The 19307-nt window shown below is 44.5% G+C and overlaps 1 protein-coding gene across 1 annotated transcript in view; it reads right to left on the minus strand.

The window, feature by feature from the left end:
- The window catches only part of WDR62 (WD repeat domain 62), a 76900-nt gene that overhangs the window by 20351 nt on the left and 37242 nt on the right, over positions 1–19307 (minus strand). Inside the window, exons 13-21 of the mRNA XM_073548831.1 lie at positions 17077–17202; positions 16874–16944; positions 16499–16620; positions 16172–16244; positions 15527–15638; positions 15276–15339; positions 14620–14742; positions 14409–14530; positions 6965–7017 (exon numbers count right to left, since the gene is read on the minus strand). Of these exons, the coding sequence (XP_073404932.1) occupies positions 6965–7017; positions 14409–14530; positions 14620–14742; positions 15276–15339; positions 15527–15638; positions 16172–16244; positions 16499–16620; positions 16874–16944; positions 17077–17202 (866 nt within the window). The remainder of the gene's footprint in view (positions 1–6964; positions 7018–14408; positions 14531–14619; positions 14743–15275; positions 15340–15526; positions 15639–16171; positions 16245–16498; positions 16621–16873; positions 16945–17076; positions 17203–19307) is intronic.

Below are 19307 nucleotides of genomic sequence, written 5' to 3' on the forward strand. Positions count from 1 at the left end.
CATGACAACTATGTCATTTTTTGGAGAACTCGGCCATTTGATGCATAAAGAGTTCATCCATATCTTCAGCTTGCACAGGCGGCCTGTAGTAAATGCCTACAATGGTGTCCTTTCCATTGTTCTGTCCTTGTATTCTTACCCAAACAGTTTCCACAGAACTTCCAGTCTCCGAAGCTTTAATCTCTGTGCAGATCTACACGTTTCTAACATACAATGTGACACCTCCTCCTCGTTTATCGTCTGCTTCTAGCAAATAAGTTGTATCCTTCTAGCCTTATATTCCAATCATGTGTATTGTCCCACCAAGTTTCAGTGATTCCAATGACATCATATTTCTTTTCCTGTGTTAGTAGTGCCAATTCTCCTTGTTTGTTGCCCATGCTTTGTGAATTAGTATAGAAACATTTTAGTTTGTGATTTGTTTCTCTTTCTCCAATATTTTTATTATTTAGATTCTTTTGTCTTTGTTCTTCTTTTCCACTTCTAAGAGCAGAGTTTCCAATAGTATTTGACAGGTGTATGGCTTTTTCTGGCCTTTTGCTTCCCTTCCCACATTGCTATAGTTTAAAGCTCTCCTGATGAGTGTAGCAAGGCGACTTCCAAATACATGTTTTCCATTCTTCGCAAGGTGCACCACATCTCTAGCAAGTAGTCCATCGTATAGGTAATTCACTCCATGTGTTAGATTTTCTGTTAAAAGACCGCAGATGTTATTGACCATGAAACACGCAGCAGAAGGTGCCTGTGACTAACCTGAAAGCGAACTGAAACTGCTGCTGAAGCCAACCAGAAGTAATGAATACCAGGCACCTCTCAGTGAGAGGTGAACCGAAGAGAGCCTAGGCAGATGTTGCAACAGACCCTGAGGTACGAGAAAGGGCGTTCCTGAGTCACCTGTAAGGACAGAAGAGCAGGACTGATGTAGCACTTGACCTCGGCCACATCTGAACCACTGGAAAGACGGCGGGTATCGACTAAGTGTTTGGTAGAGGACACCAGTAAAATCTGGATAGTGGATAGCGTACTGCTGCAATAGAATGCGGGGAAAGTGAAGGAAAATGCTTCTGACTCGCCTGATACAGCACGAAATACAAGTACCACAGCAGCAGTCCACGCGAGACCCGTCTGATCCACTGAAAATAGGACAGTTTCAAACTACGCTACTGTACCTGATAGGTGGTGCGCAGAAACCTGGATAGCGGAAAGAGTACTACTGCGATTGGCTCTCAGCATCCTGCGACTACATTAGCGTGGAGAGAACCTGGAGAAGGGTATGCGTGAGAGCCAATTCTGTTTTTGCGGTCTAGGTCTGGATACCTGACGGCATTACTGTAGGTATAATAACGGCCTTACTTGTAGTAAGTCTGTGTTGAGGTATATCCTGTACAGTCATTTCTCAAGAAGGCAGAGTTGTAGGCTTGCAATCAGAGGGAGACTAAACTCTCTCTGTTGTGCACCTGGGTTAAAGCCCTTGGGCCTGCGATTTGTGGTCAGCTTCCTTTGTCCACTAAGCCACGGCAGACATGCTGGAGAATACGGACTTTTACACAGCTGGAATCTGGTTCCCCAGCACTGCAGTCGTGAAGGGTTAGAAGCATCTCACTTCTCTGCTTGCATAGTAATGCTAGCATCAGGAGAGGGGTTGCGGGGAGATGCAGGGAGAGTGCCTATGATATGCTAGGGCACCAATATCTGTAGTCATCTTGGTAGTGGCATTACTGTGATTTGCTGGCCGTATGACATGAGGGGTTATAAAAGGACAGGCGACGCCACGCTCTGCTCATTGACGCCATTACATAGCACAGAGACAGCTCTTATTGGAGGGAGAGAGTAGTTGTCCAGACCTGTGTGCGCACAATTTTTGGAATCAGAGTCCTCTAATGGTGAAACTTTGTGGAACCATCATACTAACAGTCTATAGAGCTAATTTTGTGCTTTGCTGTTTCTATGCAACACAGACTGCTTTTAGCCTAGGGATAGTTGCTGGAGCAGGGAGAGCGGCTGAATATAGCCTCTAGGCAGGGTTTATGGCTTTGCAGTCTGTGGCTAAATATATAGCTGCTGCAGGTGACCACATTGAAACATGCCCATTCACAACACATCGGTCCCTGTCTCACTTTGAAGAGAGGCACGGGACATCACTTCTGAAGCCAAACTAGTGCTAGCAGGTGGTCGGTTTTATTGCAGACAATGCTTCCAGAATGCTTTCCAGTACCACCCAGTCTTCCACACAGTCCAGTCTCACCAGCCAAGAGTCTGGATCACTTAATCCTTACTCCTCCCGCAATGTTTTTTCCCAGGAGACTAGTGATCCAACACTAGGACACTGAGGAGCTTTGTACAACATCATTTCTTGATTGTGGCCTCTCACCCTGCATGTTCCAAGAGGGACAGGAGGACATGCTGCTTAGTGATGCACACAGTCACAAGAGGACAGTGGGGAATGGCAAATTTGGTCTAAGGAGACAGTTGCCGATAAGTGAGGTTGTTGCCAAGTCACCAAGTCAGGAGGACCAGGGTGCAGCGGCAGAAGACAAGAAGGTGGATGACTAAGTCACCGACCCAACCTGGGAATCTGGCATGCAGAGCGAGGCCAGCATTGATGAAGGGGAGGGATCGGCAGCACTGAAACAGGTAGGAAGAGGCAGTGGGATTACAAGAGAGAAGTTGGGCAACTCTCGTGAATTTCTCCGTATAAGAGTTAGGTGTTCCAGTAGGGGACACTTTAAAAAAAAGAAAAAAAAAAAAAGAATTCTTGACAGGCGAAAGTGCCTGTCAACTGAAAACACTGACATGCTCATTCAATGTTTGACTAAGGACAGTCAATTGTTGCTTTCAAGGGTGTATGGATGACTAGTTTTATAATTTTTTTGGGCTTTGCAGTGTGCAAAGCCTTTATAACTGTAGAAGTACTACAATTACCCTTTTTGTTCAAATTTGAATGAGGTACTACACTTAGTGCCTTCAAGGGTATATGGATGACCTGGCTTCTAATTTTCAGCAAGATTTGTACTTCGTGCATAGCCTTTATGAGCCTAGGAGTACCACTACATAATTTGAACAGAATGTGTAGGAGACCCTCCTTTATGTCCATCAAATTTTTGGCAGTTCTTGTTTCCTGCATAAAATTACAATAACATTTACAATTGTTTTATAAAAATTGCAAAATAGGCTTAAACTATTTTTTTTAATCCTTTTTGTTTGCCTTATTTATAAGTCATTATACAGGAAGGAACGTTTATTTTTTTTCCTGTAAAATGCAATTTCTCGTCGATTTTGTTTTGTCAGTCAAAGTGGAGTAAGATTGTGCCACCATCATTCTCAACAGCGATCTGGGAGTCAGAGATGCTTCCAGGGATTTTCCCCATGAGGTTCTCCTTCCATTCAGCGTGGTTTCTATCCATTTCAACATTTTCACTGCCTCCCAGACCTCCTTGTGTCTGCTGGAAAAATGCTTGGATTTCCCATTGAATCCCATTACTTATGAATCGAAATGAGCATTTAAAATTGCTCAGTTTGAGTAACGAGCATCCGAGCACTTTAGTACTCGCTCATCCCTAGTAGTTTGGTGAATTTCCAAGTTTGAAGTTGTTGAAGGGACTTCATTTCCTCATTAGCAGCATTAATCCTCCTCAGTTTTTCATAGACAGGTGGTTGTTGCATCTCATCACATGATTGTGGCTCTGACTCATGTAGTAGGATAAGACACTTAGCTAGTATACCCTTGATTCATCTTGAAAATCTCCTGACTTCAGGTTCACCAGATTTTTAAGTTGCTTCTTCAGTGGTTGTAGAATCTAACCAAACTTCTATATCCTGTTCTTTGTTTTCGCTTCAGCTGGACTACTGGTATAATGTCATGAAACTTGAGACATTAAGATCTCATCAATTATCACATCTCTGCTTATTGTTACCTTGCTCGTTTTTGGTTGCACGATTCTATATCCTTTCTGGGTTTCACTGTTCCCACATGGTACATTTTTCTTTGGGAATATATACAAATGCTTTACTCCTGAATATTCTTGTGTGTTGTAGTTCTGGCTTCTTGCTGTTTTATTGCTCAAATGGACTTCTCATGATTGCTTCATCCCAATATGTTGTTGGCAAATCTGTGTCAAATAGCATACGTCTTCCACTATCGCAAAGTGTCTGCCTCCTTTTCGCTACAACATTCTGTTCAGTGCTTTATGATACAGTGGTCTGAAACACGATTCCATTTTTCCTTAAAATGTTTTGCGACTTATTACTTGTATATTCAGTTCCATTATCTGCAAGCAGAATTCTTGGCACTCGAAAATTTGTTATATATTTTAGCGAGACACATTTCAAGTTTCTCAGGAACTTCATCTTTGCTGTTAAGCAGATAGACAACTGTGTATCTTGAATAATCATTGATAAATGAGTGAAAATCTCTTTCCAGGAGTTTGACCTGGACCACAAACATATGTGGGTGTTAAATCCAAAAGCTGTTCCAATTTTGTAGTAGATGCTTAGGAAAGGATTTTATTGACATTTTCCCCTTTAAAAGACTAGTACATTTCATTGATTACACAGATTGACTGTAAATACCATCAGCAAGTTGATTTTTTTAACCTTTTCATTGCTTCTGGGTCTCTATGTGCAATTCTTGTGCTGTTCATGTTTTGCAGTGTATACACTTTCCGTGCATTTTAGCTGGTACAACTCATCTTTGATTTTTCCTTCTGCCAGTGTGTGACCTGCTTTTGAGAGGATACAGCTGTCATCTTCAAATGAAGCTTCATTTCCTTGTCTTGTGAGTTTCTTCACAGATAACAGATTGCTTTCAAGACTAGGGACAGAGCACTTTTTTTACTGGAATCTTTCTGCTTTGTGTTGGGGAGACTTGACAATTGATGTAACAATCTCCTATTCCTTCTGAATTCATAGAGTGACCATTAGAAAAGATTACTTTCTCTGACTTTTCTTAAGGTTAGAATTGAAGCTTCTGTCAGTCATATGACTAGTTACCCTAGAGTCAATACACCATATATGCTTTGAAGTACTTGAATTAACAGTAAAGTGTCATTCTTCAGTAATTAACCCTTTGATGATTGTTCTAGCCTTCCAGACTCTGCAGTCAGCCCTTAGGTGCCATAATTTCTTGCAGACAGAACACTCTAAAGTTTCCTTCAAATTACTTATTTTTGGGTAAATCTCAGGTTTTTAAAGCGGATTCTGCTTTAGATACCCCACTACTGCTTACACTTTTTGCCTATACTCCTCTACAAACTTTACATTAACATTCATAAGGTCAAAAGGTACTGTCACACTTAGCGATGCACCAGCGATCCCGACCAGCGATATGACGCGGTCAGGATCGCTGGTGCATCGCTAAGTGGTCGCTAGTGAGCTGCCACACAGGCAGATCTCACCAGCGACATCGCTGGGGACGGGGGTCGCTACTTACCTGTCACACTAGGCGATCCTGCGTCCTCCCGCCCGGCTCCACGCTAGTCTCTCCACAGGAAGCGCCGCAGGAAGCTGACGACGAGAAACGGTCCAGCCTGTTCTCAAGCGATCAGCGATAAGCAGCGGGGGAGCGGTTCGTAGGTATCACACACAGCGATATCGCTAGCAATATCGCTATAACGTCACAAGTTGTAGCGATATTGCTAGAGATATCGCTTAGTGCGACAGGCCCTATAATCTGGGCGTGCAGCTAGTGCAGTTACAAGTGGGTCATAGCTATCTGGTAGACCTCTAAGTAGTGCAGCAAGATGCTCCACAATTTCTAGAGTATTTCTTATATAATCCTGCATATCTTCACTCTTAATTAGCTTAGACTGATACAGCTTTCTTATTAAATAGAGCCTATTGCTGAGATTTATCCTTTCATGCACCTTTTGCAGCAGTTCCCAAATTTCTTATGCAGTTTCACATGCACATAAGTGCACAGTATGATGATCATCTATACTGAGGGACAGTTTTATTTATTTTTTTTTTTTTAAATTCTTCTCTACCTAGTCTTCTGGTAGTGGGTCAGGTCTAGACTCCTGTGTGTATTTCCACGAACCTTCTCTTAGCAGCAGCATCTTTACCTTGAATTTCCAGGATTGGTAGTTTTGGTTACTCAGATTCGACACTGAACTTCACAGAGTTGCTGCTGGCAGCCATCTTTGCTTCTTCTTAGTACACTGTTGCTCTCTCCTCTGGGCTGTTCTCTGTGTATTTGGGTTTCTGAGCCCATAACGTTTTTGGCAGCGGATTAATCTCTGTACTGTCCAGCTGTTCAACAGTGAACATGTGATTTTTCAGGAAAAAAGATTAACAGCTTACAATTGGTATTTCTTGCAGCTTAGGATCTTAGCATCTTGTCTGTCAGCTTCCAAAGTGAAATTAACAGCGAATATGCTCCAGCTACATACACCGAGAACAAGAACTTACTGCTTTCCTTTGAACAATGCATGATTGGCAATATATAGCTATTGCAGGAGACAAACTCATGCACTATTAAATAGTAGTAAATAGTAATTGTTGCAATATGTACAATAATATGCATAATTCCAACAGTAACCAAGTATCAATTCTCCTTGTGTAGTGGAGACAAGGCTGATGTGTGGGCATACAAGCATGAAAATTAGCCCTCTGCCAGAAGGAAGGAAACTGTCTCCAGAGCCACCTACTGATGACACATGACTCAAACCGATCTGTCTTCAGCACTGTGCCTGGGGTTTTTTCTCCTCATCAGCACTGAGGTGATAGAGAAAAATGGATCTGCCTCCAAGAGGTTAATGACATCTCTATGTTTTTTACTCCTTGCCTTTCAAGTTCCATAATAGTATTTCCCTCAGAGGAGAGCCAATTTGCATGGTTTTCCCAGGAAGCATTGTCTCTTCTGCGTGTAATTCCCGAAGACTCTTATCCTCAAGTCTTTCCTCCATATTCTGTAAAATGCTGTAGACCTGAAACGAGGCACATAACACCAGAGGTTCACCCGACTTACCAGCTTCCTCATCCACATTGGGCGCTTTCCATTAGTCTGCAGAAAGGTGGGATCTAGAATAAAATAAAAGTGTCGTATTAGTAACTCTCACCCAGAAGATCCCATGACAGGAGCAGAACAGCAGATATGAGGCCACCGCCAGTCGTACAGCCAAGACACCAAGACAACACTGTCCTCGGTGGAACTTCGCTGTTCTCTCGCCTATGAGCTAGACAGAAAAAGTGGATACAGATGTGGTATAGAATGCTAGAGCTGCAGCGGTATCTCCCTCCTCACCTGCTTTACAAAAGAAGGATTCTTGTGAGAACTCTGTGACTTTCTGAACAGTTACCAAGATAGTAACACACTATAATAATTAATTAAAATATATATATATATATATATATATATATATATATATATATATATACACACACACACACACACACATACACACACAGTGTACTTATATATTACATACACGTACGTATATCTATATATATATAAAATTGTATGTATGTATGTATGTATGTATGTATGTATGTATGTATGTATGTATATCACCAACCAAATCACAAAGCATCTTTCATTCACCACTCTGATACTGACCCCAGTCCTCTCTTAAAGGGATCCCCGATATGGAATTAGGACCGTTCTACTCAGCACTGTGGTTCTGACCCAAGGGTCTCTTAAAAGGGATCATTGGTATGGAAGTTAGGGCAATTCCACCAAGCGCTCTGGTATTGACCCCAGGCCTCTCTTAAAGGGATCTCCGGTATGGAAGATAGGGCAAATCCCTCAGCGCTCTGGTTCTTACCCCAGGCTTCTATTAAAGGGATCATGGTATGCAAGTCAGGGCAAATCCACTCAGCACTCTGGTTCTGACCCCAGTCTCTCTTAAAGGGATAACTGGTATGCAAGTTAGGGCAATTCCATTCAGCACTCTGGTTCTGATACCAGGCCCCTCTTAAAGGGATCTCCAGTATGGAAGTGAGGGCAAATCCACTCTGCGTTTTGGTACTGACCCCAGGCCTCTCTTAAAGGGACCTCCAGTATGGAAGTTAGGGTAAATCCCTAAGCGCTCTGATTCTTACCCCATGCTTCTATTAAAGGGATCATTGGTATGGAAGTCAAGGCAAATCCACTCCGAGCTCTGGTTCTGACCCCAGGCTGATGGGATGATGTGGGATATTAGGGGTAGTAGTCTGGTAGCTCTGGCTGACGGGATCATGTGGGATATTATGGTAAATGCAGAGTGGGCGGGGCTATACAATGTGAATATAATACTGCTCAAAACTAAAAAAAATAAAGGGAACACAAACAAATAGAATATAACTCCAAGTAAATCGAACTTCTGTGAAATCAAACTGTCCACTTAGGAAGCAACACTGAGTGATGGTCAATTTCACATGCTGTTGTGCAAATGGAATAGACAACAGATGGAAATTATTGGCAATTATCAAGACACCCTCAATAAAGGAGTGGTTCTGCAGGTGGGGACCACAGACCACATCTCAGTACCAATACTTTCTGGCTGATGTTTTGGTCACTTTTGAATGTTGTTTGTGCGTTCACACTCGTGGTAACATGAGATGGACTCTACACCCCACAAAAGTGGCTCAGGTAGTGCAGCTCATCCAGGATGGCGCATCAATGCGAGCTGTGGCAAGGTTTGCTGGGTTTGTCAGCGTAGTTTCCAGAGGCTGGAGGCACTACCAAGAGACATGCCAATACACCAGGAGACGTGTAGGGGGCCATAGGAGGGCAACAACCCAGCAGCAGGACCGCTACCTCTAATAATAATAATAATAATAATAATAATAATCTTTATTTATATAGCGCCAACATATTCCGCAGCGCTTTACAGTTGAACAGTTTCAATCACAACAGTCATAAGTAACAACGTTAACAATACAATAATTAAAGCGAAATAAGACGACCCTGCTCGTGGGAGCTTATAATCTACAATGAGGTGGGGGAGATACAAAGCACAGGTTTGTATTTACAATGATGTATTTACAATGATGGTCCAGCCATCTTCAGGGGGTGGGGGTTAGATGGAGATAGTGAATGGGCTACACACACACACAAACATAACATGACTTTGATTACTGAATGTGATAGGCCGCTCTGAACAAATGTGTTTTGAGCGAGCGCCTAAAACTATGCAAATTGTGGATGGTCCTAATATCTTGGGGTAGAGCATTCCAGAGAATTGGCGCAGCACGGGAGAAGTCTTGGAGTCGGGAGTGGGAGGTACGGATTAGGGCAGAGGTTAGTCGAAAGTCATTTGCAGAGCACAGCGGTCGGTTAGGCCGATAGACAGAAATGAGGGAGGAGATGTAAGGGGGTGCCGCACTGTGGAGAGCTTTGTGGGTGAGAACAAGTACTTTGAATTGTACCCTGTAATGAATTGGCAGCCAGTGTAACGACTGGCGAAGAGCGGACGCGTCTGAGTAACGATTAGCCAGATGGACAACCCTGGCTGCTGCATTAAGGATAGACTGGAGAGGGGAGAGTCGAGTGAGAGGGAGGCCAATTAATAGAGCATTACAGTAGTCCAGGCGGGAGTGGATCAGGGCGACAGTGAGAGTTTTTGTTGTTTCCATGGTGAGAAAAGGGCGGATTCTAGAGATGTTCTTTAGGTGTAAGCAGCACGAGCGGGCAAGAGATTGTATATGGGAGATGAAGGAGAGATCGGAGTCAAACATAACACCCAGACAGCGCGCCTGCTGTTGGGGTGTTATTATGGTGCCACCCACAGAGAGGGAAATGTCAGATTTAGGGAGGTTGGTAGATGGTGGGAGCAGAAGAAGTTCAGTTTTGGAGAGGTTGAGTTTCAGATAGAGCACAGACATGATGTTGGAGACTGCAGACAGACAGTCAGTGGCGTTCTGTAGTACAGCGGAGGTAAGGTCAGGGGATGATGTGTACAGTTGTGTGTCATCAGCATAAAGATGGTACTGAAAGCCAAATCTGCTGATGGTCTGTCCAATTGGGGCCGTGTAGAGAGAGAAGAGAAGGGGGCCAAGGACTGAGCCCTGAGGTACCCCAACAGCGAGAGGAAGAGGAGATGAAGTGGAGCCAGAAAACAGAACACTGAAGGAGCGGTCGGAAAGATAGGAGGAGAACCAGGAAAGAGCAGTGTCCTTAATGCCTAGTGACTGGAGCCTAGAGAGTAGAAGAGGATGGTCAACAGTGTCGAAAGCTGCAGAAAGGTCGAGAAGAATGAGCAGAGAGTGGTCACCATTACGTTTTGCTGTCAGAAGGTCATTGGTCACTTTGATGAGTGCAGTTTCTGTTGAATGTAGGGGGCGGAAACCGGACTGTGAAGGGTCTAGGAGGGAGAGAGTGGAGAGGTAACGGGTAAGGCGGGAGTATATCAGGCGCTCCAAGAGTTTAGAGATGAAGGGGAGATTGGAGACTGGTCTGTAGTTGTTTGTGCAGGATGGGTCGAGGGTGGGTTTCTTTAGTAATGGAGTAATGATAGAGTGTTTGAAGGAGGAGGGGAAGATGCCAGAGAGGGAGAGATTAAAGATTGTAGTTAGGTGAGTTGTGACGACTGGAGAGAGAGACTAGAGGAGATGTGAGGGAATGGGGTCGGTTGTGCATGTAGTTGGACGAGAAGAGGAGAGGAGCCTGGAGACGACTTCTTCTGTGATGGGATCGAATGTGGAGAGTGAGCCAGGGGAAATGCAGGGAGGGATGGGAGTCACTGAATTTGGTGATTGGGAGTGGATTTCCTGACGGATATTGTCTATTTTCTCTATAAAGTGGGAGGCAAGGTCATCAGCGCAAATGTCTGTGATAGGGGCTTGTGCTTTTGGCCTGAGGAGGGAGTGAAAGGTGTCAAAAAGTTTCTTGGGGTTGTTGGATAGTGAGGAGATCAGGGTGGTGAAGTAGGTCTGTTTGGCGAGGTGAAGGGCAGAGTTATATGTCCTTAACATAAATTTGAAGTGTATGAAGTCTTCTGGTGTGCGTGTTTTCCTCCATAAGCGTTCAGCACACCTAGAGCATCGCTGGAGAAATCGGGTTTGCGATGTGAGCCAGGGCTGTTTCACTCTGTGTTTGGAGGTTCTGAGGGTGAGGGGAGCTACTTGGTCAAGGGTGCTTCTAAGAGTGTCATTGAAGTGATGTACAGCCAGATCAGGACAGGACAAAGAAGAGATTGGGGACAATGATGAGTGTAGGGAGTCTGAAAGTGTATGAGGGTTAATGGCTTGTAGATTTCTGACTGAATGGTAGGTAGGAGGGTGCTGGAGTGAGCGAGGATTTGTGAGTGTAAAGGAGAGAATGTTGTGGTCAGAGAGGGGAAGCGGTGAGTTATCTAGGTAGGAGATTGAGCAGAGCCGGGCGAAAACCAGGTCCAGGGTGTTACCGTCTTTGTGTGTTTCAGAGGTTGAGAGCTGAGAGAGGCCTAGAGAAGTGGTTAGTGATAGAAGCTGGGATGCAGATGTGGAAGTGGGGCTGTTAATGGGGATGTTGAAGTCTCCCAGGATAAGGGTTGGTAGTTCTGAGGACATGAAGTGCGGCAGCCAGGCAGAGAAATGGTCCAGGAAGTGGGTGGGTGAGCCTGGGGGCCGGTATATGACCGCTACTCTGAGGGAGAGGGGACGAAAGAGCCTGATGGTGTGGACTTCAAAAGAAGGGAATGAGAGTGATGGAACTGGGGGGATGACCTGGAAAGTGCATTGTGGGGACAGGAGTATGCCGACTCCACCACCAGGTCTGTTTGTCGGTCTCGGGGAATGGGAGAATTGTAAGCCACCATGGGAAATGGCAGCAGGAGAGACAGTGTCAGAATCCTGAATCCAGGTTTCCGTGAGGGCCAACAGATTCAGAGAGTTTTTCAGAAAGTAATTGTGTAGGAAAGGAAGCTTGTTGCATACAGACCGTGGATTCCAAAGGGCACAATTGAAAGAAGGAGATGAAGGAGTGCAAATAATATTAGTAAGATTATTAAGGTTTCGATGTGAGGTAGGGTAGGGGTTGAGGTTGGGGGATGGTGGACCGGGGTTGGGGGAGATGTCCCCTGAAATCAGTAGGAGCAGGAAGATAAAGAGCAAGTAGTTTTTGGAATTGTATGAAGATTTTTTGTGCAGTGTGTTTGGGCAAGATGGGCTGAGGTTTTTTAAGAAGGTGAGAAGTGCATGAGAGCTGTACATGGGAGAAGGAATGAGAGAGGAGCTGATGTATATGAGTTGTGATGGAGGGGGGATTGGTCGGTGAAAGTGGATTGCAAGAGAACATAGGAGGATAGGAATAAGGCACATGGATAAAAGGGACAGCAGAGTGTGGGTTACCTGACTCCAGCCCTGACTAACTGCCATGTAATAACGGCTGTATCCCGACGCTTATCTTCGTGACGCTTTGCTTCTGTGATGCGTGCACCCCCACATGCGTGCACCCCTATGGATGGTTCTAAATTTATAGTCCAGACTGCAGGGTCAGAAGAGATGGATTGTGGGAACTGGTTGAGGATAATTTGGCAGCTGGGGTCAGCACACCAGGGTTTTTTTTTTTTTTTTTTTTTTGGATGATCAAAGACATTCAGCCTGGCAACATCTATTTTAACACCTCCACCAGATAAGATCTACACTGATCCCAGTCATGGAAATGCAACAGTGAGTTAAGTACAATGCACCAAATGATTTAGAACAATGAATTAGCAGACACATTAAAATATGTTTCTAGATGGTAACGCAGCAGATGACATGGCAGACAGCAAGCAGAGGTGGGAGTTTTTACCATTAGAGTCTATTGCAGCAGATGAGACAGCAATCAGAGGTGGGAAGTTGTACCATTTGAATATGTTGCAGTAGACAGCAAGCAGAGGGAGTTTTTACCATTAGAGTCTATTGCAGCAGATGAGACAGCAATCAGAGGTGGGAAGTTGTACCATTTGAATATGTTGCAGAAGACTGCCTTTGTGCAACGAGGAACAGGAGGAGCACTGCCAGAGCCCTGCAAAATGACCTCTAGCAGGCCAGAAATGTGCATGTGTCTGCACAAATGGTTAGAAACCGACTCCATGGGGATGGTCTGATGGCTCTACGTCCAGATAGGGGTTGTGCTCACAGCCCAACACCATGCAGGATACTTGGCATTTGCCATAGAACACCAGGATTGGCAAATTCGCCACTGGCGCCCTGTGATCCTGACAGATGAAAGCAGGTTCACACTGAGCACATGGGATAGACGTGACAGAGTCTGGAGACTGTTTGATTTTTCTCTTTATAGGTATATTTTGAGTAAAATGTAAATTGCTCTTTTATTCTATAAACTACTGATAACATGTCTTCGAATTTCCCAGCACTAAATTTTGTATTTATTTTCAGAAAATGAAAACTGGTCAAAATAACAAAATGCATTGGTTGCAGACCTCAAATAATGCTAAGAAAACAAGTTCATAATCATTTAGAAACAATACTAATGTTTTAACTCAGGAAGAGTTCAGAGATCAATATTTGGTGGAATAACCATGAGTTTTAATCACAGCTTTCATGCGTCTTGGCATGCTTTCCACCAGTCTTTCACACTGCTTTTGGGTGACCTTATGACACTCCTGGTACAAAAATTTAAGCAGTTCTTCTTTGTTTGATGGCTTCTGAATATACATCTTTCTATTGATAACATTCCAGAGGTTTTCAATGGGGTTCAGGTCTGGAGATTAGGCTGGCCATGACATGGATTTGATGTGGTGGTCCTTCATCCACACATTGATTGACCTAGCTGTGTGGCATGGCACATTGTCCTGCTGGAAAAACCAGTGCTCAGAGTTGAGGAACATTGTGTGAGCAGAAGGAATCATCTGTTTTTCCAGGATAAACCTTGTATGCGGCTTGATTCATACGTACTTCGCAAAGATTATCCTGCCCAATTCCAGCCTTGTTGAAGCATCCCCAGATCATCACCGATCCTCCACCAAATTTCACAGTGGGTCCATGGCACTGTGGCTTGTATGCCTCTCCAGGTCTCTGTCTAACCATTAGGTAGTTGGGAAAAGCTGAAAATTACACTCATCAGAGAAGATTACCTTACTCCAGTCCTCTATGATCCAATCCTTATGGTCTTTGGCAAACGTCAGCCTGGCTCTCCTTTGCTTCGCATTGATGAAAGCCTTTTTTCTAGCTTTATATGACTTGAGCCCTGCCTCTAGGAGCCTGTTACGTACTGTTCTTGCCGTGCACTTCACTGCAGCTGCCATTTGCCATTCCTTTTGTAGGTCACTTGATGTCATCCTGCGGTTGCTGAATGACATTCGAATAAGATGACGGTCATCCGAGTCAAGGGTGAGTCTTTTTCGCCCTCAGCCGGTCTGTAGCTTTGTTGTCCCCAATGTCTGCTGCTTGACCTTGTTGTAATGAACTGCCGTCACACACATAACCCATTATACATATATATTTCAAAAATGGTTGCCGTGAGAGAGATCCACGAGGGATAAGTAAGGCTATGTAATCATTACCTGCTTCGAAGCTGTCATTTATTGGGGTATCTGGCGAGGGCTCATCAACATCACTGTTTCTATCATAGAACAGGTCATCTTGGGAGCTCTCGTCCAGGGGGCCAATCACAAAGGTCTCTCTCCTGGAAGTGACAGAACAGGTCACTAATGGTCATACATCACGTAAAGTAGAGTGTTTATAGAAGGATCAAGTCTGCTGCCCTCATCTCACCTGGTATTATTAGGACATGTCACATCTCTGGCTGCGTTGCTCTTCCCCTCCACATTTATCTCTTTCAGCTGGTGCTTCATACATGTGGTCATGACAGGGTCCAGCTTCCAGACAAAGATGCAGCTGCAAAAAAAAATTCAAAATATTACAAAAAGTTGAATATTAATACCAAAACTATCAGCAGGCAGCAGAAAGAAGCAGAAAATATTTTTCCTCTCTACTTTAATTTTTTTCTTTTTAAACATATTTTGGGAACAGCAGCTTTATAGAAAAATATTCTGAAGAAGACCAACTAGGACACTGGATGGTCATACAGTTTTGCAGGACCAAAGTACAAAAAAAGTCCTACTTCCTGCAGGATTCATAGAACTACTTCTGATTAGCAGGCCCCACGATATCATTATGCTATGGCACAATATGTGCCTACTAATCAGAATAGGCATCAGAGATGCTGCAGGAACCAGTAGATACTCATGGCTTTGGTGCGGCAGCAATGGGCTACAAATAAGACCCCAATACCACGGTCCTGGGAATCATTGTGCTAAACTCTATAACTATGCCATGTGTCCCAGTGTCGAACTGCAGAGTCTTTCCACCCCAATGCCAGATCAGGAAGGCGAAATGCTTCCTATGACCCCTTTAAAATGGCAGCACACCTGTCTCCAGACACCGTGATCAGTCTTCTACAGTCGCGGGTAAACTTCATGTCAGTGACGATATCTGGAAGAGAAGACATTGATCACTTCTCACAGTCGCTGATGTCATTAATGGGAACATTAAACTCCTCGCCATTGGATTGTGAATCCGACAGCAGAATACAGACACACACAGCAGACTGTACTCTGTATACGGAGCAGGGGGATACAGACCAGGCAATGGACTGTGTGACAGATAAGTTTACACTGACCCGAGTGTCCGTACATCGTGGCGACACATTCCCCGGTTTGCAAATCGAAGATGGAGATGTTCTTGTTGGAGCAGCTCGTAGCGAAGAATCTCCCAGATGGATCCATTTGTACCTGGAAGATTAAAGATGGCACAGATAGAAATGATCAGCAGTAACCAGAAGTGCACAGAAAGGAGGGAGCGGGGAAGCTTCAAATTGTCCAGAAGTGCTACATTAGTCCTTTATGCCAATTTGCTAATTAGGTGCTTGGGTGTAGCTAAGCAGTTATCTTCTGTTGTACAGATCTCCACCCATGTTGCTTAACAGCTCTATCTGCACGGAAGTCTTGCCTTGTACATAACAGTACCAACAAGAGGCAAGACTCCAGGAGAACATACTTTGTGCATGGTGCCAGCACTTATGAACGAAGCAAGATTTCAGTGAAGACGGTATTGTCAAACAATACGGTGGAGACGGCTATGAAGCCATGTAGATGGTAAGATGCCCTAAACCGCTAAGTCATATCCACAGTGCACTGAGCACCCAATTGGCATATTGGAAGAAAGGAAGACTTCGTGAAAACAGTGGAAAAATATGATTTTTATCAGGGCAGAGTCACCTTCTGTAGATAAACTTCTAAGGCAATGATGGAGGAAGACCGCCTACCTTCAGCAAGGCTCCTCCACTGGGTGAACTCTTCAGAGCCTTCTCCAGCTTCCCTGACGAGATATTGTACAACCTGGAAATACCACCATTATGGTCATACATAGGTCTGACATGCGAGCGGCATCACAAGGAAAGACAGACTAAACACTCAAAGGTTCTCTATGATACCCATCATTTCACACATCAGAAAGCAAGAGACACCGGTGGCTTAGCACCAAGAGAAAAGTCATTGGCACCTCTCACCTTCAGAAGAGGAAGCGAGAGACGTTTGAGATCCCCTTTATAAAAAAAAGCAGAGGAGAAAAATGCTACCCAGATGACACTTACCGGACACTTTTATCCTGACAGGCGACCACGGCAGTCATCTGGGTGACATCCACGTCCAGGTCGTATAAGGTGGTCTTTTCAACAACGTGGTGCAGACGAACAAAACTCATCCCGTCGGGAAGCTAAAAGAGGGAGAATTGAGAGGGAACTCGATGAACAGGATACAAGATACAGCCCGCTGTCTGCCCTAGATTATGAAAGGGTTAAAGCAGAAGTGCAAATTAGCAAGTATCCGCAGGATCATTGGGGCACCCCTCAATCCTGAGAACTGGGGACAGGAACAAAGTGATGGTCCCGGACCACTGAGCAAGTATAATGAGTCCATTGCACATTGTTATCTGCCTGCTGTAGGTTCCATGGAGATATGTTAATTACCATATGAGCAGGACGGAAATAAATACTCTTATCGGCTCCGCAGCTTATCATGTGCAGCTGGTCCCCGTCACCTGGAAGACACAAGGAGAAAATAAAAAGACGCTAGAAGTAAATGTACTTGTACTAATACAGAGTATAATCTGCAGATAATGCCAACAGGGGTCTTACCAAAGCTCAATCACACACACGGGGAATAAGCGCACCTGCAAACTTCACTGCGGTTATGGAGGAAGAGTGATCATCCAGAGTCTGCAACAACGTGTAATCGCGGTCCACATGAAGGATATGGATTAAACGATCTCTGCTGGCCGAAGCCAAAAGGGTCACTCCTAATACAGAGAAAAACGGTAATTAGACCTACCAATAATTGTGTTTCCAGGAATCCATCCTAACAACACTATGGAGGACATCCTTCTTATCCTCACTGAGACAGGAAACAATGAGAGGTTAAAAGGACCCTCCTATTCCCACCAGTGTCTTTTCTAAGTAAAACAGCAGGAGGGATGCAACATAATTTATTGACCATTCTTTGTACAAATGTTACGTCACGTAAGTGGATAATTTCTAAGAAGGGAGGAAACTAGCCATGCTGTCAGGATGGATTCCTGGAAACACAATTACTGGTAGGTCTAATTATGGTTTTCCTGGTCATCCCTCCTGACAGCACTATGGAGAATACCAAAGTATGGTGATCTAGGGTCGTACCACTGCGTGAAGAACCTTTCTACTGAAGGCAACTTGTCCTGAGACTACGTCTAGTTAATGTCTCGAAAAAGTACTCAAACTGGACCATGCTGCGGCCCTACAATTCTGATCTACCGATATCCCCCTCTTTCTGCCACTAAAGTAGATACTGCTCTAATTGAATGGGCTTTTAACGTTTCAGGGGGAGGTTTCCCTTCTGCCTCATAGGCCAGTCCGCTCGTGGATGTGATGCACCTTGCTATTGTGGATTTTGCCGCCTTTTTCCCCCTATTTATCCCTCCTTACTGTACAAATAAGTTTGGTACCTGCCTCCAGTCCCTGGTACTGTAGCTTCCAGATGGTAGAGAACAGTCTAACATCTAGAGAGTGAAAGGACTGCTCCACAAGATTTCTAGGATGCTGACAGAAGGAGGGAAGTACAACTTGTTGGTTCATATTTGGGGTTAACAACTTTGGGGAGAAAGGCTGGGTTGAGCCTCAAGATTATTCGATCCTTGAATATCCACAGATAAGGTTCCCTGACAAATAGGGCCTGTAATTCTCCTACCCTTTTGGCCGATATAATAGCCACTAGGAAGGCCTTTTTAAACGAGAGTCTGTCAATGTCTACCCCACTCACAGGTTCATACGGGTGCTTACATAGCGCATTGAGGTTAGGATCCCCGGGGTTGGACAGATCTCCTCACCAAAGGTTTCAGCCTTTGTACGGCTCTGGAGAACCTTGCTATCCAGGGGTGGGCCGCTAGGGGAGAATCAAAGAATACGTTTAGCGCTGAAATTTTTACTCTTCGGGTATTCGGTTTTACACCTTTGTTGAATCCTGCCTGCAGGAAATCTAGAATCATGGGAATATCAGGGCAAGAAGTATCCACCAAGGATCCCCGCACTCCATACAGAAACTTACAGATCATGTTATATATGGATGTAGTTACAGACTTTATACTTGCCTTAAGGGTAGATATCACCTCATCAGATAACCCCCTTAACCTCAGGACCTACCTTTCAGGATCCATGCCAAAAGATGCAGACTGTCCGAGTTTTGGTGAAACACTGGGCCCTGGCAGAGAAGGTCTAACCTCCGTGGAAGCAGTATGAGCTCTTCTACTGACATCTTCCTCAGCAGAGGAAACCAGCTCTTTCTTGGCCAGGACATTACCAAAATTATCCTTGCCCTCTCTTCCTGTACTTTCCTTAGTACTCTTGAAATCAGAGGGAGAGGAGGGAATGCGTAGGGTCAGTTCAACCCCTCCGGATTGGGATAGTGCGTCGACGCCTGCTGGATGGTGTAGGGGGTTTAGAGAGAAAAAATTCCCTGACCTTTGCATTTTCTATGAATGCAAAGAAATCTACCTGTGGAACTCCCCAATGAGGACACAACATGCAGAATACCTCCTCGCTCAGCTCTCTCTGTTGGAGATTACCTCTGCCTACTTAGGAGATCTACCATGTGGTTTTTTTGACCCCTCTAGGTGAAATACTGAAACGGATAGAACTGTAAAAACACCACGGTTGTCATGTTGTCCGACATGATTCTCACATGCCTGCCCCTGAGTACCGACTGAACCTGGAGTAGGACTTCCCACACTGTGTACAGTTCCCTGCAGTTTGAGGATCTGGCTCCGATCTTTGGAGTCCACATTCCTTGGAAGTGTCCTCCTTCCATATGACCACCCCAGCCAAGATCACTTGAATCGGTGGTGATCACTGTGCAGGGGGAGAACCCAAGGAA

Source organism: Dendrobates tinctorius, unplaced genomic scaffold (genome assembly GCF_039654945.1).
Source record: "Dendrobates tinctorius isolate UK_male_01 unplaced genomic scaffold, ASM3965494v1 ptg000158l, whole genome shotgun sequence".
NCBI lineage: Eukaryota > Metazoa > Chordata > Amphibia > Anura > Dendrobatidae > Dendrobates > Dendrobates tinctorius.